Source organism: Candidozyma haemuli, assembly GCF_002926055.2.
Source record: "Candidozyma haemuli strain B11899 chromosome Unknown A_2014730914, whole genome shotgun sequence".
Lineage (NCBI taxonomy): Eukaryota > Fungi > Ascomycota > Pichiomycetes > Serinales > Metschnikowiaceae > Candidozyma > Candidozyma haemuli.
In genome coordinates this window covers 902,987-923,888 of record NW_020289906.1, presented here as the reverse complement: position 1 = coordinate 923,888, position 20,902 = coordinate 902,987, and the positions used below count along the sequence as shown (strand labels likewise).

At 46.8% G+C, this 20,902-nt stretch overlaps 8 protein-coding genes across 8 annotated transcripts; 5 read left to right on the top strand and 3 right to left on the bottom strand. All coding sequences in view use genetic code 12, as the record gives it.

The window, feature by feature from the left end:
• Window positions 1-10: 10 nt before the first annotated feature.
• Window positions 11-2,365, bottom strand: NUP84 (Nup84p; the record flags this gene model as incomplete). The annotated part of the gene is made up of 1 exon (XM_025484151.1): window positions 11-2,365. One exon carries the CDS (start codon window positions 2,363-2,365, stop codon window positions 11-13), a length of 2,355 nt encoding a protein of 784 aa, XP_025342366.1.
• A 416-nt stretch (window positions 2,366-2,781) lies between these two features.
• FGR16 (U4/U6-U5 snRNP complex subunit) lies at window positions 2,782-3,387 on the bottom strand (the record flags this gene model as incomplete). The annotated part of the gene is made up of 1 exon (XM_025484150.1): window positions 2,782-3,387. The coding sequence occupies one exon, from the start codon at window positions 3,385-3,387 to the stop codon at window positions 2,782-2,784; it is 606 nt and encodes a 201-aa protein (XP_025342365.1).
• Window positions 3,388-3,607: 220 nt separating this feature from the next.
• CXQ85_000401 (uncharacterized protein) lies at window positions 3,608-4,645 on the bottom strand (the record flags this gene model as incomplete). Its single annotated transcript, XM_025484149.1, has 1 exon — window positions 3,608-4,645. The coding sequence occupies one exon, from the start codon at window positions 4,643-4,645 to the stop codon at window positions 3,608-3,610; it is 1,038 nt and encodes a 345-aa protein (XP_025342364.1).
• Window positions 4,646-6,115: 1,470 nt separating this feature from the next.
• Window positions 6,116-6,895, top strand: ARL3 (Arf family GTPase; the record flags this gene model as incomplete). The annotated part of the gene is made up of 1 exon (XM_025484148.1): window positions 6,116-6,895. The coding sequence occupies one exon, from the start codon at window positions 6,116-6,118 to the stop codon at window positions 6,893-6,895; it is 780 nt and encodes a 259-aa protein (XP_025342363.1).
• A 1,163-nt stretch (window positions 6,896-8,058) lies between these two features.
• CXQ85_000399 (uncharacterized protein) lies at window positions 8,059-13,369 on the top strand (the record flags this gene model as incomplete). Its single annotated transcript, XM_025484147.1, has 2 exons — window positions 8,059-10,657; window positions 10,689-13,369. 2 exons carry the CDS (start codon window positions 8,059-8,061, stop codon window positions 13,367-13,369), a joined length of 5,280 nt encoding a protein of 1,759 aa, XP_025342362.1.
• A 1,803-nt stretch (window positions 13,370-15,172) lies between these two features.
• Window positions 15,173-15,814, top strand: CXQ85_000398 (Sec63 complex subunit; the record flags this gene model as incomplete). Its single annotated transcript, XM_025484146.1, has 1 exon — window positions 15,173-15,814. One exon carries the CDS (start codon window positions 15,173-15,175, stop codon window positions 15,812-15,814), a length of 642 nt encoding a protein of 213 aa, XP_025342361.1.
• Window positions 15,815-16,199: 385 nt separating this feature from the next.
• On the top strand, window positions 16,200-20,075 carry SEC3 (GTP-Rho binding exocyst subunit; the record flags this gene model as incomplete). Its single annotated transcript, XM_025484145.1, has 1 exon — window positions 16,200-20,075. The coding sequence occupies one exon, from the start codon at window positions 16,200-16,202 to the stop codon at window positions 20,073-20,075; it is 3,876 nt and encodes a 1,291-aa protein (XP_025342360.1).
• Window positions 20,076-20,398: 323 nt separating this feature from the next.
• COX5 (cytochrome c oxidase subunit Va) lies at window positions 20,399-20,848 on the top strand (the record flags this gene model as incomplete). Its single annotated transcript, XM_025484144.1, has 1 exon — window positions 20,399-20,848. The coding sequence occupies one exon, from the start codon at window positions 20,399-20,401 to the stop codon at window positions 20,846-20,848; it is 450 nt and encodes a 149-aa protein (XP_025342359.1).
• Window positions 20,849-20,902: the final 54 nt, after the last annotated feature.

Genomic DNA, 20,902 nt, shown 5'->3' with positions numbered 1-20,902 from the left:
CGAACATCAATCATGCAAAAATACCTTTCACACCTCTTTCACTGGCAACAATAGATATCTCACCTGCCAAACCAACAAACTCGTCTAATCTGCCACAGGAGATGAAGCATTGCAAGAAATCATTGGCCTTATCGTCAGCGACCTCATTTATCAAGTGGAAAGCCTTGCGCATATACTTCCAGTCCGTTCTTCTAGATTGTTGGAGAACTTGTAAAAGCTCGATTATGAAGTATGGGACATAGATGTTTCTGTACTCGGTGTAAATCTTGATCAGTTCCTCGTCTCCACATCCTTCCGTGATATCCTTGAACCAAGTGTTTATGAGTCTTTGAAGGTTGAAAATCGTCTTCTCAATCGACTTTTCCAAATCCTTGGATTTCCAGAATCCCTCAGAAAATTGACTAGTGTTAACATCTGTACCAACAAAGCTTCTCCATTGATCTAGAAGGTCAAGTGTTTCCACAAGTTCTTGATACTGTAGAAGTTCCTGCCTGTCACCTTCAGAAATGTTAGCAGGCGGGCTGTTGCCGTCAAGCGATTTTGTTTGAACATGGAAGTCATAGTCCTTCAAAAGAGACTTGAAGTTCTTATTCTGGCTGAAAGCTTGGACAGACTTGATTCTTCCCGTTAAAAGGAAACGACGCATGAGAACTTTAGTCGCAGCAATTGCTTCCTCGTACATGTTCTTGTCAAACAACCAGTCAACAGATCTATAAAGTTTCACATCAACCGGATCGATAACATCCCTGGACACAAAGACATTACCCTCTTGAGAATAGTGTTCTTCTGTCTCCAACATAACCCTTTCGACGGTTCTTTTAAGTACATTGTATACCTTATTGTCTGTGTCAGGAATATCTTCTGTAGCAGAACTGCCTGGAGTTTCATCACCTGTAAGCTGATTCATTTCGAGACTGTTCAAGATGCTGAGCTGTCTAGCCCTCTTTTCAGTGTCGGTAATTGTGGACAAAAAGATAGAATAGCACTCACGGCCGTCCTTCTCATCAGGAATGAAAGACAAGTAGACAGGCACTAGATCCTCCAACCCTAGGTCTGACAATCTGGTAATATAGCGGGTGATAATGCGTGTGGGTGTCTTGGAACCATCGTGAATATTAAGCATGAGGGTTAAAACGGCCAAGTGCGTTAAAATTCGTAGAATTTGATAGTCTTGTGCTATTTCTTCCTGGTCCGCCTTGAAAGCGTTATGCAAAAATATGTTAAGCTGATCAATCATGACGCTACCCATGATGACACGAAAAGGGTTCTTGCTCTCGTCACCTTTCTGCAGAAGGGTATTAAGAATGCCATCAACAGAATCAAATTGCGGAGATGGCAAAAGCACTGAATTAAGCTTTTCGTTGTCAGGAAGTTGTTTCTCGACGAACAACCGCACATGGAAAGTAAGCAACTGATAAAGGTACATTAAGAGGCTTTGCTCCCAGTTGTTCTCGGCAAGCTTTATGTTCTCTGAGAGATCACCGCCACTAAGGAATGTGTAAATGAGACGTTCGTATTTGTTGAGACTCTTTTCTTGGGAAAGTTTGTAGACCGTCTGGTGCCAGAGATACTTGTGACGAATACCAGATGGCTCAGAAGAATCGACATCCATGTCGTCGGCAGCGCCATCAGACCCATCAACTTGTGGATCATGATAATCTTGAATGGCACCCAAAAGGATTAGAGCCACAGTGTAGTTGCCTGTTTCATTTGAAAGATCAATTGCTCCCTGATAGTCTCCAGTAAGCAAGATCAGGTAAATTTGGAAGAACACTTCTGAATCGGCATCGAAATCCTCTTTTACAATCTCCTTACCCTCACGTAAAGGAGCGTCCGAATCTATCGTAGACACAAGCTGTGAAGAGGCATTCTGGGAATTGGCCATGACTGACAAGGATTTCGTTTTCGACTTTATGGTAGTCTGCAACCACTTCAGTTTCTGGGCATCCGTAAGTGGAGGAAACTGACACCCTGGAGAGTTATACTGAAGCCATTGTATAATAAGAAGCATCTCCTTGAGCTTAGGATTCTTGGATAAGTGGGCGTCTCTCTTGACTTTCATAGATGCATACGAAGGTGCTTCAAAAGGCTTGCTATCAGAAAGCCTAAGCGAGTAAAGCAATTCAAATAAGTGCCATAACTTTGTCTCGAGATTCCAATTTTCAAACTCTTGTTTAGCAGACTCGTCTGTATCTTGCTTTTGACTGAGGGCCAAGGCAATCTTCGCTGAGATGGAAGTGAAGTTCTTCACCACCGCAAAGGGGTCTTCAGGACCATTGCCTAACTTGAAGTCCTTAAGGACACGAGCAAATTGTGTCTCTGCTGGTTCCAGCAACGGATCAGCAAAGATAGTACTTTCGTCCATGCCAACGCTGTAGTGGTAGATTGGTGTAGTAAACAAGCGATGATTTTTTGTTCGCGGGTTGTAGGCAGTAGCCGTTAACTACTATGGAAGACTTAAGTCTACGGTTACCTGAATAGTTGGAGTAGCTTTTTAGATCTATAAGGTTTTAATTAATTACTTGGGGCTTTTGGGTACGTTGAAGGATTTCGGTTCACTTATTAGTAAGTGTTCATGTTTCGTGGCATGGCTGCAAATGGAGTATGAGACAGTCCAGGTTGCTATGTGGTAAGTCTGCCATGAATGAGGAAATGTTCATCTATAATTCAATACCCAGTTATGTCCTGTTGGGCTTTGTTGATTGAAGTATGCTGTGTTGAGTTTCTCTGGTCAGAGCGAACGACTAGTGTCAAAGACCCAGAGCAACACCAATCTCATCCTTAATCAGAGTCACTCTCGTAACTATCACTTTCTTCGCTTTCTTCACCTCCATATACCCTGACGTCAGCTTCTCCTCTCTCAACGTACAATCTTCTTGGGCCAATGTATGGCATCGTGAGGTCCACCACTCTCTCGTCTTCCACCAACAGATCCACCCATTCGTCCATGTGAATGATTGAATAATGCACCGGTAGATCCTTTTCGAACTTTGGGCTTTTCAATTGTGTTCGGAGCTTTCTGTAATCACCAATGTATTCGTCATACAAGGCATATATCTCTCTGGCATCATATACCAACCGGCAGTATAGAAGCGCCAAAGCAGTAAGGTATTTAAACTCATTGTATCCGTTCTGTTTAAGGAGGATTCTTATTATCGATGGCGATGGTTCAAGCTCGAGAAGCCGAAGTAGGCAGCATAAGAAGGGACTTGGTCTACCCGTTTGGTCTGTTCCTCCAACAAACCGTACCTCATCGATTATTACTGGCACGATCGACAGCTCATTGGTCAAGTAGAGCTTTTCCTTATAGAAAAGGGAGTCTTGTATTCTGTGGCGAACGATGGGGCCAACTAGATGTGCCTTGTTCTCAACTACCCTCTTGTCCATGAGTAGGCTTTATGTGAGATGCGCACTCGGTTACTGAGTAGTAGTAGACTCTAGAGATGCAACAGAGGATGATCCGAAGTGTTCATTCAAAACTGATAGATGGGTTTTGGTGGTAATTCTTTTTTGCTTGCAATCTGATATAACAGTTCTACAGACTTTCTATTGCGCTCCAGCTGCAAATTATCAATACATTATTAGAAAACAGAAATATATGAGTCGTCTACTCGTCATCCTCGTCCTTGAACTCAATCTTGTCCAACTCAGACAAGAGAGAGCCCAACTTCTTCGCACTGACTTCCAAGTGCTCCTTCTGGATCTTAATGAACACCTTCAAGAGGTCGACGTTCTTAGATGGCTTCAAGAGCTTTCTCATCTCCAAAACGGCAACCTCGGTAGCGCTAACCAACTCATCCTCCTTGGCAATCAACTCATCGTCATCCTCATCCTGGCTGGTGTTAGATTTCTTGGATCTGGCCAAGTCAAACTCCAGTCTGGCGCTGTAGACACGCTTTCTCAACTCGTTCACCTTGATGAACTGTTCGTTCAAGATCTTCACCAAAGCATGGTTCAACTCAGCAATGACCTTCTTGTCCTGCTCCAATCTAGAGGTGGCAATCTCAGTGTAAATAGAAGAGATCTTCAAGAGAGCGAAGGACAAGGTGTTCGATGATTCGCTGAACTCCTCGCTGTGCTTGCTGGCAATGGCAGCCAATTGACCGTAAAGAGTCTTTGGCAACTGAGCAGAAATGGTCTGGACCTCCACGGTTTCCTCTTCTTCCTCGGCCTTCTTGTCGTCACCGCCCAAGAGCACCTTCTCCATTTCTTGTGGGGTAGACACGTTCTTCAACTGGTTGAACTTGCTCGAGAAGATGCCACCAACGTTGGCATCACGGATCTTGGAGATAGCAGTGTTACCAGGAGGATAATCGTAGCTGATGACGCCATAGGTCTCGTTGGTGTACTGGATCAAGTCGGTGTACAACTTCAACAATAAGTCGCAGCTCTTCTCCAAGTCCAAGTAGTCATTTGGCAACTCACTGACTTCAATGTTAGAGCCAATGTGGGTCTGAGCCAACAGCTGAACCTGGTGCAATTGGGTAGAGATCAAGTTCTGGGTCTTGGCCGTGAAGGGCTGAATTGACTCTTTGAACTGTTCTGAGTACTCCAGGACAGCCTTACCGCTGTTCTGGAACGACTTGGTGATGTTGTCGAGATCGACCTTAGGGAGCGACTCTTGGATAGATTTAAAAAACGACATTTGAATATAAACAGTTGGTGTTTAGAGATAATTGTGGACGTTGAATCTGCCACTATCTAGGGGCGTTGGACTGCACAACCTGGTGCGACAACACAGACCAAGAATATCCCACAATGACATGAACCATGAAAAGGTGGTATGATGAATTAGGGAAATGGATTTTTTTAGGGCTGCTAGTTGGATTGTAGAAAATTAGGAATCAAGAAATTTGGTAAACTTTACTTTCTTTCCGCCTGAGGGTAGGACTAGGGAAGCCGAAGTCGGTGAGAAAGACGTTTCGCAGCCAATTTGTATCATAATTGGACCACCTAGACGCTTTATTAGTCGACGATGATGTCACATTGCTTAAAATGAAAAAGATGAGTGGAAGGAATGACTGGCTTGAACTTGACTTAGAAGACACGTTGTCACGAAGAAAAATCGAGAACTGAGTGCTAGACGGTTTATAACCGGATTTTGATGATGATCAGGCTGGTAGCATGGATCTGATGGACAGAGGTCCACCAAATGCATACTCAAGCACTTTGGACTCGTAATGAACGAATCTCAAGGGCTACCTGTACTGCTTAGTAGGCAGTGGTAGCTTTGTTAAATGATGGAACATCCAAAAGCAAAGAAGACAAGGTACAGAGTATTTACACAACGTGACAAAATGGTCGGGAGCATCACCAAGAGAAGTACTTAGCAGCAAAGAATCCCATTCCTGGGTTGACTCCTGCTAAGCTTTCTCCTGCTCGGGATGTTCCTTACCCAATTTTCATAGACATCACATATGCTTTCACTGGTTGTTAGTGGACTGTTTTCGTTGAACACTAGGTCAGAATAAAGTTCTACTATCGAATTGACAACTCTCTTCATATTGAATCAGTTGTCCCTATCTGTATATTCATCATCTGAAGTATTGGAAACACATACGTTTTGGTTAAAATAAAAGAAGGTGCTGGGATGAAGAATTTCGAGAAGAGGTGCTTTTTATATGGCAGACTTTTTTCTGGCGGTACGGATGTGTTTGTACAGAGATCTCGCTTAGGGCATAAGACAGAGATGGGACATAGAATGCCTTGTCAATGAAAGAAGCAACTTGGAAGGACTAAAAGTAAGCTTAAGTGATTTGCTTTGAAACTGCCATGTAAAAACTATTTTCTTGACCTACTTTATATTTTTATTTTGTGCATTTTATTTTTTCTCCATTTTGTCACACAGCGTCTTGTGAAAGTAATGGCTGCGAAATATCCCCAACGTCAGGATTCACCAACATTCCTCTCCCAAAACCATAATAAAAAACTCACTTTCTATTCCTTTTTCACCTTTTAAATACCCCCATATACATATTCTTTTTAAAAACCTTACACCAATCATCCCTTCTTGACAACTCTTGGCCCATCGCCACCTCGGTAGGCGCGCTTGTCTCATAGCCGAAAAACAAGAACCACCTCAGAGTATCATCAAACCACTCTTTTAACCAGTGCCATGTTTCACCTTGCACTGTCGTTATACACGCAATACAGCAGGCGGGAGCAGTATAATGTGCTTATTCTAGGGCTCGACAATGCTGGTAAAACGACGTTTCTCGAGCATATTAAGTTGCTCTACCCAGCCCCCAACGAGAGCCTGGCACAGCAGAACAAACGCAATGCTAGTGCTGGATCCAGTTTAACTAGACATCTTGATACAGAGGAGGAGTCCTCGAGTGCTGGCAGTAAGGAGCCTTCAGACTCGGTCAAGATCCTCAAGGGCAAACGTATATTGCCTACCGTGGGACAGAACACCACCACTGTCCGGTTCAAACCTAGCGATACTGCCAGCAGTGCTGCAGCAAACCTCAAGAATATAAATCTAAAGTTTTGGGACTTGGGAGGCCAGCGGTCCCTTCGAAGCATGTGGTCCAGATACTACCGCTCATGTCACGGTATCATATTTATCATTGATTCCACAGATACAGATAGATTCAGCGAGTGCTACGATACTCTCATGGAAATTGCCAATGACTCGCTGTGGAAAGTAGAAGGTGGTGAAAGCGTGAATGTCCCTATACTCATGTTAGCAAATAAGCAAGACTTGCCGCAGGCGGTGGACTTGGTATCGTTGAAGACCGGTGTATTTATAGAGGTTGTGAGTCAGTTGGAGGCTACTGACTCGAAACTATTGCCCGTTTCTGTTTTGGAGAACCAGGGGTTGAAAGAGAGTTTGGAGTGGCTTGTGACCCGATTAAATTACAACAAGCCTAATAAGAAGCCAGAATACCGATAATACGGAGATAGCTCCAAGACGAGATACCCACACCGCGAGAACAGCCGAGTTAGACGACCCAATTGACATTGTCCAACACTCATTTAGCATTAGAATCGTGATAGCGACGCTGTTTTTGCAACCTACCACATAGAGAACCAAACTCAATACGACATAAATGAAATAGACCACCAGTTTGACCGGCAAATGTATCATGCATACATTTTGTTGCCTAGCGCTAGTATAAAATAGGCTCTGGCGCTTCCGCAGACATTTGTTGCTGAGACACAGAATAGCCAGTGCATGGCATGGCATGGCCGACCATGCCTGAATCCACTTAGTGTCAGACACCGCAGTTGCTGAAACATACAGCAGCAGCCACCCACCAAGCCAAACCGTTGACGGTGGCGACTGAGAAGAATGTGTCGAGGCAAAAGTTACCAAACGCACCCATTGGCCACCCATTGATGGATCTGACCGAGGTAGATCGTTGTTTATTTGGTACCCCAGGAATTTTTTTCGCAGCCACCACCAGTGCCTTCGCTCCCCCTCCCCCTCCACGAATACCTCACAAAGACCAATCGGTCACAATTTACAAGGGCAAATATCTCGGCGAATAATTTACATTGGCAAACCGATCGTGGCGCAAACAGCCAAGCGAGATTAGCTCTCCAACGTCGTTCGCAATGGGCATGACAGGTTTCGGTGGCTGCGAGGTTGCGATATTACCGCTGCTAGGCCCCATTGCCATAATAACGTCATAGGCTTCGATGCATTGGAGGAGAGCAGCCATTGTGCAGGCGAGAGCAACGACCTCGCCACAGCTGAGCCACTAGTGGCAGCAAAGTATTAACAGCACGGCGCCAAAGGAAGTAATTAATTGTGATGAGCAGGAGAAAAGAGAGGTCAAGACACAACTTTTTTGTCTTTTTTCAAAGGAAAAACCATCCAATATGTTCGCCTCATTCTCCAGTGTTGCAAAAGGCGAAGTCTGGTCTCAGCAGCAATCTTCCCCCAGTGCAGTGCGGCTACGGCATCAGGGGTCGCTGGAGGACCCAGCTGCATGTAGGGGCGAGTGATTAGCAAACGGGTTAATTGCTCCACAGCAGCTGGTATATATAGCAAGCAGCAGCCCGCCGTAGGCCCATTGTAGTTTTTATCCAACAAACAAAACAAACAACATCATGACTGACGGTTTCATCGGAAAGATCAAACAGACTTTTAGCTCGAAAGAGAAGCAAAACGAAAAGATACTAAGGGCGCTGTACCGTGCTGGTAAACGGAAGGCCCAATCCGAGGCTGGTGTTAAGCGTAACAACAGCACCAGTTCCAGTTCCAGCTCGCTGAGCGACGAGGGACACCCAGCAGGTAAGAACACTACCGGCACCGCCGCCCCAGGCCAGACTTTTGGCAGCAAGTCTGACCCAGCAGCAGCTGGCGCCGCCGGTGCCGCTTTGGGAGGAGCAGGTGGTGCAGCAGCAGGCACTGCCGCCGGGGGCTCTTCTTCTTCTTCGCAGGATCCTAATGTGATTAGATCCACCAACAAGGGCAGAGTGGTTTCGCAGCCACCAAACGTTTCGCGCGAGCCTTTGGAGAAGCAGTGGGGCGGTGACTATGCCAATGAGAAGAAGCCTACCGAGGTTTCTGGTGGCACTGGTCCTGAATCCAGCAATGCCATTGTGGACAACACCAACCCTGGTTACGATAATGCCGCCAGCCCAGTTCAAGGCCACGGCAGATTCTACGACCCTAAGGACACCCAGGGTGGTCTTTACGGTTCCAACGCTAACGAGAGCAATGCCGCCACTTATGCTGGTGCTGGCGCTGCTGGCGCTGGCGCTGGTGCTCTTGGTGCTTCTGCCGTTAAGGGCGGTGATTCTGATGACTCCAAGTATACCGAAGCCACCAAGCAGCAGGCTCCTCACAACAAGAACTTGAAGACCAAGCCAGATGCCTACGCTGAGCAGGACAAGATTGACGACGAGGCCAACCGCGTTTCTGAGCAGGCTTATGCCAAGGGCCAGAGACAGGCCCACGAGATCCACCAGCAAGGCCAGGAGAAGGCCAAGGCTGACGCTGACGAAGGTAAGATTGGCAGCCAGGTTGACGAGGACGAGGAACACTCCAAGAACAGATCTGCCTACAACCGTGGCGGTGTCAAGCTGGCCTACAGGGAGGTTTCTGGCCAGGATGGTCCAAGTGACAAGAGCAGCGCGGGTAATGCTGCAGCTGGTGCCGCAGCTGGTGGTGCTGCTGGAGCAGGCGCTTCTCACTTGGCCAACAAGGGCGATGCTCACTCCAACGTTGTCAAGGCTGGCGAGCCTCCATCTTCTGAGGACTTTGACTACGACTCTGAAATCAAACGTTTGGATAAGAACATTGAAACTACTCAGAAGGAGATTGACGCTATCCACTCGCCAAACAGAAGCACTTTGGACCCTAAGGCTAGCGGCAATGCTGGTTCTAGTGCTATTCCAACTGGCCAGTCCAAGTCTGCTGTGACTGGCTCTAACGCTGGTACTTCTTCTGGCTCTGGCAGAGCTCTCGCTGGCGCAGGTACTGGCGCGGCTCTTGGTTCTGGCGCAGGTTACGCTGCGGGCTCTGGCTCTAGCGAGCAGAAGCATTCGCAGCCAGAGACTACCTCCAGGTCTCAGCAGCAGCAGAGCTCTTCTGGCACTGACTACAAGGACTACTACGATGCTGGTGTTAGAAAGGGCGCTTACGAAGCTGGTAGAGGTCAGGGCGTCGAGGAGAAGGCCTACAGTGCTGGCCAGGATGCTGCTTCTAAGGATGCTAAGGATGCTGCTTCTAGCTCTTCCTCTGGTACTGGCTCTGGTATTGTTGCCGGTGCTGCTGGTGCCTTTGGTGCTGCTTCTGTTCTTGCTTCTCAGGCTCTTGGATTTGGCGGCCTGAACAAGACTACGGAGTCCCACGAGGCTGACGTTGGCCCTGCTGGTGCCACTAACGCTGCTTCTGCTGTTCCTGGTGCTGGTGGTGCTTCTCACGGTGCTTCTGTCCACACCCAGGGTGCCCCAGAAGCTAGAGGTACTTCCCAGGAAGGTCCTGCTGGCCAGCACGGCTACCTTGACTCTGCCAAGGGCGCTCTTGGCTCTGCTGGTGCTTCTGCTGCTGGCGCTCTTGGTTACAATGAATACGAGAACAAGAGTAAGGACAATGAGCAGCAGACCAAGCAGTCTACTTCTCAACCAAGTGCCCTGGCTAAGTACGGTTCTACTGCTACTGCTCCAAGCGCCGTTGAAACCGGCGGTGCTCAATCTTTGAAGCACCCAGGCTTCCAGCACCCAAGAACTGAAGGTCCTGGTCTCACTGCCGCTTCTGGTTCTGAAGACAGACGTGGTGCTGATGACGTCGCTAAGGAGGCTAAGGAGAAGGCTCAGCAGAGAACTAAGTCTAATCAGGTTGGCAATGCAAGTGAATCTGGTTCTGGTCCTACTAATGCCGACACCAAGCTGGCTTCTCTGGGTCAGAGCTTGGAGACCGACGTTTCTGAGCACAACAAGAAGCAAGGTATCAAGAACGACGGTCGTTCTTTGCTTGACATTGCTGAGCAGGAAGACCCTTCCATTGCTAAGTTGAAGCATGCTACGGGCTTGCACGGTGCTGACGAGCTTGACAATGGTGAGGAGCAGGCTACTTCCAAGGCTGACGATATCCAGCCAATTCCTGACGTTGCTTTGCACTCAAAGAGTGAGTTCATTAACTCTGGTGGTAAGTCTGGTCAATTGGGCGGCGTTTCGGCTTCTGAAGCTGCTAGCTCAACCGGTTCGCCGAGGCATCGCACGCCCCAATAAAGATAAGGACGCCCCTGTTGCGTTGGCAGCTGTTAACCCTGACGAGGCTGCTAAGATTACTGAAGATATTGAGAGGAACCAGAAGAAGTCCTCTTCTAACGCTTTAGGTAGAGCTCTTGGTGCCGGTGCTGGCTCGCCAAGTGTTTTCGTTGATACTCCTCCAGCTCCAAGCTCTGGACAGTATCAAGACTCCCCCTACTACGCTCCTGAACGTGGTGGAAACCACCCTGCTCCACGTGTTTCTGGCCAGGCTTATGTTTCCAAGGACCAGAGGGAACAACACCGTCGTGAAGTGTTGGCTTCTGAGAATGCTGGTGCCAATGCTGGTCCTACAGCTGGTGCTGATACTGCTGCTGACTCTGGTTACCTGAGCAAGGAATTAGAAGAGAAGACTCTCATTGAGACTGCTTATGCTGCTGGTGTGAAGAAGTTGGCTGAGGAGAGAGGCCTCGGCCCTGACCATCCTGCTCATCAACAGAACGCCCATTCTGATGCTACCAGCAGTAAGAAGGACCACAGCAGCGAACCTGTTGTGGAAGTGATTGGTATTTCTGACAGAGAGAAGGCTCAGAAGGTTGCTCTCAAGGCTACTCGTGATCTTTCTAAGCAAGGTGAAGATGTGCTGAACAGCAAGATTGTCGTTGATGCTAACAAGAGAGAGATTTACATTGAGAAGGATGCTTCTGAAGCTCAGCGTACCAAGGATGCTGAGCGTGCCCAGAGAGAAGCCGAGGCTGCTAAGAGTTCTGATTCCACTGGCGCCGCTGGTGCTGCCGGTGCTGCCGGTGCTACTGGTGCTGCTGCCGGTGCTGCTGGTTCTAACAAGGAACCTCACCCTGCTGATTTCCATGGACAGGTTAAGCAAGCTGGCCTTGTCAATGAACAGAACAAGTCTACTGCACCTGCCACTGGTGCCCCTACCGGCACTAGCTTCGGTACTGGTTCTGGTTCTGGTTCTGGCTCTGGCTCTGGTCCTGGCGTTGGTGCCGCTGCTGGTACTGCTGGTTTGGTTGGCGCTGCCGGAGCCGCTGGTGCCTATGCTGGATCAAAGGGTTCTAAGAGTTCTAATGAAAAGCCAGATGCCTCTTTCTCTCAGGAGAACCCAAGAGATGTTGACCCTAGAAACTACCATAACCAGCACGAGAAGGTGAAGGACGAGCTTGAGGAGTTTGCTGAGGAGGGCCGTTTGGGTAACATTGAACCTCAAGGCTCTGCTTTCTCAGGTTCTGCCCCTGCTATTGGAGCTGCTGGTGCTGGAGCTGCTGGAGCAGCCGGTGCCGCTGGTCTTGCTGGATCTTCCAAACAACCTGATGCTTCTTTCGACGAGCCTAACCCAAGGGAAGTTGATCCTCGCAAGTACCACCAAAAGCACGAACAAGTTAGGGATGATCTTGAGGAATACGCCGAAGAGGGCCAGCTTGGTAACGTTGAACCTAAGCTGTCTGCCCCAGGTGCTGGTGCTGCCGCTGCTGGACTTGGTGCTGCTGGCTTAGCTGGTGGCGCCGCTGCTGGCTCTGCTCAATCTAAGCACCCTGATGCTAGTTTCCATGACCCAAGCCCTGGCGATGTTGATCCTAAAAAGTACCACAACCAGCATGAGGAGGTTAAAGATGAACTCGAAGAATTTGCTGAAGAAGGCCAGCTTGGAAACGTTGAGCCTCAACCAGCAGGTTCTGCCGGTGCTGCTGGTCTCGGTGCTGCTGGACTTGGTGCCGGCGCTGCCGGTGCTTCTACTGGTTCCCAACAACCAGATGCTACTTTCCATCAATCTAACCCTGGAGATGTTGACCCTAAGAGATACCACAATGAGCACGAGAAGGCCAAGGATGAACTTGAAGGATTCGCTCAGGAAGGTAACTTAGGCAATGTTAGTGGTGCTGCCGCTGGCACTGGTGGTCACTCTGGTTACCGTGAGCCTTACCCTAGTACTTCTACCGAAGGTGGTAGCGACCCTAACTTCTACCAGAATGTTAAGGTTATTGGTGTTAAGGATACCGAAACTGCCAAGGATTTGGCCAAGCAGGCCGTCGCTGCTGTTCAGGGACGTACCGATTTGTTGAATGGTATCAAGGAATTGAGAGTTGACTCTTCTGGTGCTGTTACTGACGAGAATGGTCAATTCTTGATCCAGCTTGGCCATCCCCGTGGCCTGCTTTCTGAAGGGAAAGACACCCAGCCTCGCGGCGGTGGTGTAACCCCTCCAGTTACTTCTGGTGGCCAGAACGTGCCTTCTGCCGCCGCTGCTGCCCTTGCTGGCTCTGCTGCTGGTTATGGAACCACAACTCACAAGGAGAGTCCCCTCAAGACTCAGTCCCTGACGATTCCACAATCTAGTGGCACTGGTACTACTAGTGGTACGAGCCAGCTCGGCACTTTGGGTGGTAACCAATCGTATTCCCCAAGGGATCCATTGGACACCCAAGAACGTCATTCGAATGTCAACCCTAGTGGAACTTCCGGTCAAGATGCTGCCAATTTGTCTGACCGTCTTGGTAATCTTCGAACTGACGACCTCAACGCTACTTCACGTGGCCTTGCTGGCCAAGGCGCCTCCACCACTGCTGCCCCAGGTGTTGGTGCCTCTTCAGGTTCTGCTACCGCTGCCCCGAGAAGCAGGGCCTGGTTGCCATGCCAGGCTCATTTGACGTTTAATTGGCGTCTTGAGTATAATAATTCTGTTTAACTATTTTAATACACTAACTTTGATATAAAGCAGTAGAAGAGATTTATGAATAGATTTGCCAGGACTGGTTCATGCTTCGGTGGTCTTGTCAGGCTCTTCCGAAGAAGCCGTCTTGGTGACTACTAGAAGTTCCTCTTGGGCCTTCTCATGAAGTCCCGTTCAAAATACTTTCCACCATTCTCCTGCCTCAACCTTACGTAAAACCTCTCTCGAATTACATTTGCTTCACGGGTATCATTTATTAATTTTTAGTATTACCATTCAAGTAGACAGCCTGTGCCATGCCTTATTCATCCTCCAAGTCCCATTCCTCAAAACCTTCCAAATCCACGCTATCCCTCGAACCCCTCGAATCCCTCAGCCTGACCTGCTGAAGCCTCCTGCCCAAGTCCGGCTTTGACTGGAGGTACACGTAGGTGCTGAGCTGGGTAAAATCAGACCTTAACGTTGGCTGCGAAACAAAGTGTTCCTTGCAAGGGTACCCTGAGTATTCAGGCGAGTCCCTGATCAAACTGGCACCACCCTTCATTGCACTTCACTAAAATTCGGACCCTGAAAAGAACCCTGAAATATGCATCTATATATATATATATAACCTGAAATGTGGCCCAGAAAAAGGTGCCATGATTTTTCTTGTATGTCAGGTGCCACACGTAATATCGCTTAGACCAGCATACGCAGACTAGCGCTAAGCGACACAGGACCACTTGGGCCCGAGCTCGGGTCTTTGGTCCACAAGAAATACCGGGAATGAACAAGGCATCTACAATATAAAACAATACTATTCTGAAAACTCCTAATTCTCAAATTCTTTAAAGTATTCACTTTTCGTGTCCTGGCGTGGGCACCTAATCACACTTCCATAACTGGCGACGCACAGAAAAAAGTCGCCTATCCCCTAGGGTTGGGAAATGGGCGTGTTCTTTTTGATTTTGTACCACTTTCTTTACTTTTACAGTAACCAAAGTTCAGCTTTGCAGCCACTCATAAGCTTTAGAAGTCATGCAAAAATATCCTTTGCTTTATAGATCTTACAGATAAATAAGTATGGCCCCTCCTTTTGTATGTCGTCATTGAGCATAGGAACCCTGACGGAATGGAATAAAGGTTGTTTTCTCTCACTCTTTTAAAGACTATTGTTCTGGTAAACGAGCACTGAGGAAAGGACCCGTGAGAGGTTTCCATTGTTATTTTTGTGTTACTTGGGGAACCGAAGGAGTCAAGCAGGACTCCTCTATAAAAAGACATCCTGGTTTGCTTCTTTGCTACGGAGCTCGAAGGTGGAGATTGGGCCTCTGAGTTCGTTTAACTATAGGCTGACAGTTGGTTCCTCTCTCATTAGTTTGAGAAATGACAAGGGGAGTTATACTGGAAAAGCAATTCCCCTGGGTTAAAATATACTAAGCTTAACGCTTCCTGGCACCTTCACTGGCTGCGTGCCTCATAAAATATCAAGGGGCTACCGTCTTGTTCTTGTGGCGGTACGTCTCTTTAGAGAATGGGTGCAAAAAACCCTCACTATGAGAACTTCGCCTTGTTGGAGCACTAAATCAACGAGATATTCTCAACTTTGTTTTCTTTCTTCCGCCTTTCATAAACAGTCTCCTGAAAGTACTATTAAACACTTCTTTTATTTTTTTTTTTTTTCCTCTCTTTCTGCTCTTTGGCTTCCCTGTCAGATCTACATTGAACAAGTGTATACCTATACTTCCTTAATGTATACACCCGTGCACCATCACAACAGCGCTCGACGTGGTGTTCCTTCAAAGTCGTTTTCAACGCCTACAACCACCACTACCCAAAATGGCCGAAGCAGAGGAAGAAGCCGCCCAGACGGTGGTCAAAATGTCGGTATTGACGCCGCTTATTTATGTGGCCGTGATGCTTTCCGCTTTCACCGCCTTTTCCATATTATACAGACGTCACAGACTCCATAAGTTGGTGTCTGTAGAGCCAATCTTTGGCAAGAACCACCTGTTGGAGCTCTACGAGATTCTCAGAGAGAAATACCAAGACAAGCTGTTAGCCAAGGATAAGAGGCCCCCAGAGAAGGTTGTGAAGGCTGCTCTTTTGAGAAGAGCTGTCGAGGCAATCAGAAGATCTCTTAAGCTCAAAGAAAACGAGCCTGTTTTCACCAAGCTTTACCAAGATGGTTTAATTGGTGACGATGTTTTTAAGCAATTCGAGTTGCAGCAAAAAGTCCAGCAGCTAGAGCTCAAGGATATCGTTGAGGAGTGTCAACTGTTCCACAAGGAGTGGCCACAGCTGTTCTTCCCTGTTGTCCAGGAAATCTGTTACAATGAAGCTTTGAGAAGACGTCTCCATGCTATGGATGAGCGTTCTGAACAGTTGTCCTTGTTGTGGAACTACTACGTGGACAAGTCTGAGGTTCAAAGTAAGGACGTGTCCCCAGCACCAGAGAAGAAGAAAAAGAAGAAGACCTAAAGCATGCGTCTACAGAGAAACTGAATCGGTTACTTTCGTCGCTAAATCACGCTGTCGGAGTCTAAGAGCATGCAACTACCATCCTCAATCTACATGTAGAGTGTGGATGGAGTCCAACATACATACTATAATGAAAACTTGAAAAAAAAAAAGACCACACCTTTAACGAAAATCGTAAAGTAATAATGATCCTCAAATATTTTCAGCCACCACTACTTACTTCATCCCTGGTCTTTCCCTTATTTTGGCAGCCACCACATTTTCCTGTATGTAGACACGTTCGTTGTTACTGATTATGGTTGTAGCTCAACTGACACCTTAACCCACAACTCCATCCAATTCACCACTCACACCAAGATATTTGTGATATTCTAACATCTCAGTAATGAATTTCCACAGTCTTTCGCCTCGGCGAAGAAAGCAGCAACAGCAGCAACAACAACAGCAGGCTCCTCCCCAAGGGAGACCTCTCCAAAAGAACCCAAGAAACATGATGCCTATGAATGCGCCTCAGAAAGCTCCTCCTCCAAGAATGCCTGTCGATCCACGTAAGATGATAGTGGACCAGATCATCAGAGATTGCTACTCCAAGATTATTGTCAGTGAGGGCCGTAATGTTCCTGAAATCAGGTATAATACCCACCTTAACATTAGAGAGTATTCACTGTACCCACAACTGCCTCCTCCTTCGGACATTCCGCCTAGTCAGGTTGGTGCTATTAAGAATCGTATTTTGGTTGTTGCCACCAAGAGCTCCGGCAGAGTGCTTCTCCAGAAGGGTAAATACAACGATGTGAAACACATTTATCAAATAGGACGTACTTGGGATTTGGACGAGCTCCAGGGCATTACGAGAACTGGTCCTGACTCTTTGGTTTTGCAATTGAACAAGAATTATTACTGGAAATCGGGTGAAGGTCCTGACCGCATGATGAAGTTTGTTCACCATTTATCGCAGATCTACACGAAATTCACTGGAAGATATCCAGTGCTTAACGGTATCTCATTGCAGGAATTGAATCTTCCAGCAGTTGGGCAGCCTCCATCGCAAGCCTCTTCTTCAAGTCTACCAACATCGAAACCAAGTCTCCTGCAACAGCCCACCGCACAACTGGCCAATACTACAGCTGACATGTCCTCCCAGAGTTACGATCCTTCTCTGCTTTACAAAGGTCTTGACTTCACTGCAAACGGGAAATTACCTAGCAAGCCTATGGTTGTTATGGACGTGGACAGACCTGGACTGAAGACAAGTTTGGTGGATGCCAGCTCTATGGTTACAGGAGAGACTGGTGCAAGAACAGAGAAAAGTGTCAGATCATCTCATCCATATTCTCAGTTTTCTCAGCTGCAACTGGGTGATGTTTCCAACGATCCGAATGAGACAGCAGACTCTCACAGCTTCGTCTTTAGTCCTAGTGAAGAGAAGCCAAAACTACAGGAAGAGCAAGCACAAATGCCATCCATATCTGAGTATGCTCGTAAGAATGGTGGTGCTTCATCTCCATTAAGAAACTACAAGCCTGATTCTGCCGCACAAGGAAGAAGAGACGCTACTGAGCCAATTGAACAATCCGCTGCGTTTGGTGACGAGCTTAAGGAACAACTAGAAGGCAACGAAACTCAAGAATCTCTTAACTTCCAGTTCAAGGTTCCTACGGATACATCACAAGCACCCCAGAGAGTTGTCACTCCCCCTCCAGCTGATGATGGTATTGAAGAAGTGTACGAAGAGGTCACACCGGAACAGCCACGGAAATACCGTATGCCTTCGATTCCTGGTGGATTCCCAGCAGAAGAAGCACCCCGTGAGGCCCATGAAGATGAGATAGAGACTTCCCGGGCGGTTTCAGAGTCCACCAATGTCCCAGATAACGGTATTAATAGTTCCATCAAGGAGATTGAAGACTTCATGGAAAGCCAACTTACGACTAGCTCGAGCAGGAAGGCCTCCGCCGTGCCAAAGCCCCAGCCTATCCGAGACGATAACGAGAGCGAATTGTCATATGATGATCAACTGGGTATAGATTCGCTCAAGAGTCCAATGTTAGATGGCCTCGACACTCCTTTAACAGAAACCCAATCTCACAAGGGAGACTCGAAAGTTTTAGTGGATCCTGAGATTGAGGACATGCTCGATGAAGTTGGTTATGACGTTCTTGATAACTCTGAAACATTTGTGAAGAAACTCAACACCGAGCTCAACCAAATCAAGAGAAGGAATATTGAGGAATTAACATCGCTTGATTTTGGCAAAGACAGTCTTTCTAACGAGGTTGAGAATGCTTCTGGTGAGGTGGAGAATCTAATTGGCATCTTCAAGAAGATGGAAGTTGGTTTCGATCTTCTTGCTCCGCGTATCAATCTCTTGGAGAATAACTCTCAAGGTCTTCAGGTTAAGTCCATTAATAAAAAGATCTTATTTAACGACTTGAATGAGATCTTGAACAAGGTTAGGGTTAATCCAGCGGACTTACAACTTATATCGACTTACCATGACTTCGAGAACCTTCATTCCATTCCAACTTTGGAAAGAAAGTTGGCAGGTCTTTATGAAGCCTTGGGAGCCATTGGAAGCAGCAATGCTGGTGATGACTTGAGTTCAATGCAAGCACTTAAGCAGTTCCAAGAGAAATACCAGAATACTTCAGCGGTATTTGTGCAGCATTTTAAGGAATTCTTGGAGCAAGAACTAGTTGTCACTATTAATGGCTTGACAAAAGACATTACCAACCTATTCCCAAGGAATTTACTTGTTTCTTTTAAAGTGTTCTTGGCTTACACTGGTATCACGAGTTTTGTGAAATGTGTATCTGAGAAGGAGATGCGTCTCATTAGCGAGAACTCGAATGGATATCTTGCAAACTTCTTGGACAGATATTTGAGTGAACGATTGAAGCACTTACAGGCCGCTGCCAATGAGACTGTTTCCAAGCGTGTGTCTGGTGGTGTGGAGACAGTTTCTGCTCTCCGTAAATCGAAGCTGTCAAGATTTGGCTCTCAACGGTTGATCCATCGTTTGGGTGGCCATTCTGATGAACAGGAGAAAAAGAAGGAGTTGACTCAAACAATCCAGTCGAACTCGAAGTCGCTTGGTGATCCTAAGATAATCATGCGTATGGTTCACGAGACTCAAGAGTTGATCCTAGTCATCCAGTTCTTCGTTGGTACTATTTTCCATCATTGCTCTGTTGAGGACTTCACTGATTTCATCAAGACTAACTCCTTCAAGGATAGAGTTGAACTCTTTGATAACCCAGACCTTGAGCTGGTGAACTACAAGACAAGCTCCAATGACTTGCTCCGCTCCATGACCACTATTTTTGGAAACTATATCTCAAGACTCATTAAAAGGCTCACTCCAAAGGAGATGATCTTGCCCCAGTTACTTGTCGAATTAACCAGGTTGATTAAAAACAGCGGCGAAAAGGATCAGGACTTCGTCTGTTTCAGTTTCTTAACCAAAATTTCTGACAGATATAAGACCATGTGGAAGAGATTCATTACTGGTCAAGTTGACTTGTTGAATAAGTCTGATGTGCGTGCCAGAGTCGGTGTTTTGCCAGCTATCAAGAACCTTAATGAGATCATCTTCACAACTGAACTGTCATTACAAGAGGCTGGTGGTCACAGGGATACTGCTGCATTGACCGAAGTTGAAGATATGGTCAAGGAGTCTTACAATGAGCTCACAGCTGCTGCGGTTGAGTTATTCGAAAGGGACGATCCACTTCTCAAGTCTAACGCTCATGACGAAAAGGAAAGAGCTCATCGTAACGTTTCTATCCTTCAGAACATTTTCCTGGTTACCCTGCAATTGAGCGATTTGAGAACTCAGAACACTCAGCATATGAAGAAAGAATTGGATGTTGTATTTGGTCAGACCCAAAAGCATTACTTCGACTACCTTCTTCACAAGAATATTGGTAAGATCATTGATTTCAATAATGCAGTTGAAAACAGGGACGGTACTTCGAAGCATAAGAAAGACGATAAGATCTTCATCAAATCCATTGTCTCCAGCTACACATCTAAGGAATTACAGCAGAAGGTCTCCGATATTCATCGCAAGTTAGAGAAGCATTTCATCACCAACGAAGACATGTTTGAGCAAGAATTGGTGAAGAAGTTATGGACTGATATGGAGTACGAGTTCATCACCATCTTCCAGAAGTTTGACAGAGAAATTCGCCTGGTTGACCGTGACTTTGAATTTAATATCACCACAACCGAGATCCGCCGCTTATTCGCTTCCGTCTAATAATCGTCTGATTATAACATGGCGCCATAGAAATCGCCAAGTGCTATTATCAAATGTGCAGCAAGCGAAGACTGTTGACTCAAAAATCCCCAATCAGTGCTCTGTATTTGAAAATCAGGCAATCGGAAGCGCTAGAGATTTCTCCACGCATCGAAAAGTCGACTCGCGAACAGACGTGCACAGCACAATTTTTCTTCCAATCAAAGCGCACCATAAAGTGGTTCCACTCACTCACTGGAAATAAAGGAAAAAAAATCAGAGACAAAGCCTGAACTTCTCACTAAACAGGGAACCAAATTTACTCATTATTACTACCCAGAGACATGCTTCGCCAAACCGCCCTCAGAGCTGTTCGCTTTCAATCCACTGTTGCTAAGGCTGCTCCAAGACCATTGTCCAACGCATATGTTAACAACTTAGAGACCAGATGGGAGAAGTTGCCAAAAGAAGACCAGACTGCCTTGATAGAGGAATTGAAGTCCAGACAAGAGTTGCCATGGCAAGAGTTGACCGCAGCCGAAAAGAAGGCTGCCTACTACATTTCCTTTGGTGAATGGGGTCCAAGAAAGCCATTGTACCTTCCAGGCGAGAAGAACAAGATCTTCTGGGGTACCGTTGGTGGTATGTTCGCTGGTGTCGCCTTGTTTGCTGTCATTAGATCATTCGCTCCAGAGAGGCCAGAGACTTTCGACAGATCATGGCAAGAGAAGTCCGACGAGTACTTGAAGTCCAAGAACTCCAACCCATTCACTGGCTACTCCCAGATCCAGTAAGCCGATCTATTCATTTCTCGATCCAAATCGCTCTCTTTGCATTCCTAGAAAGTG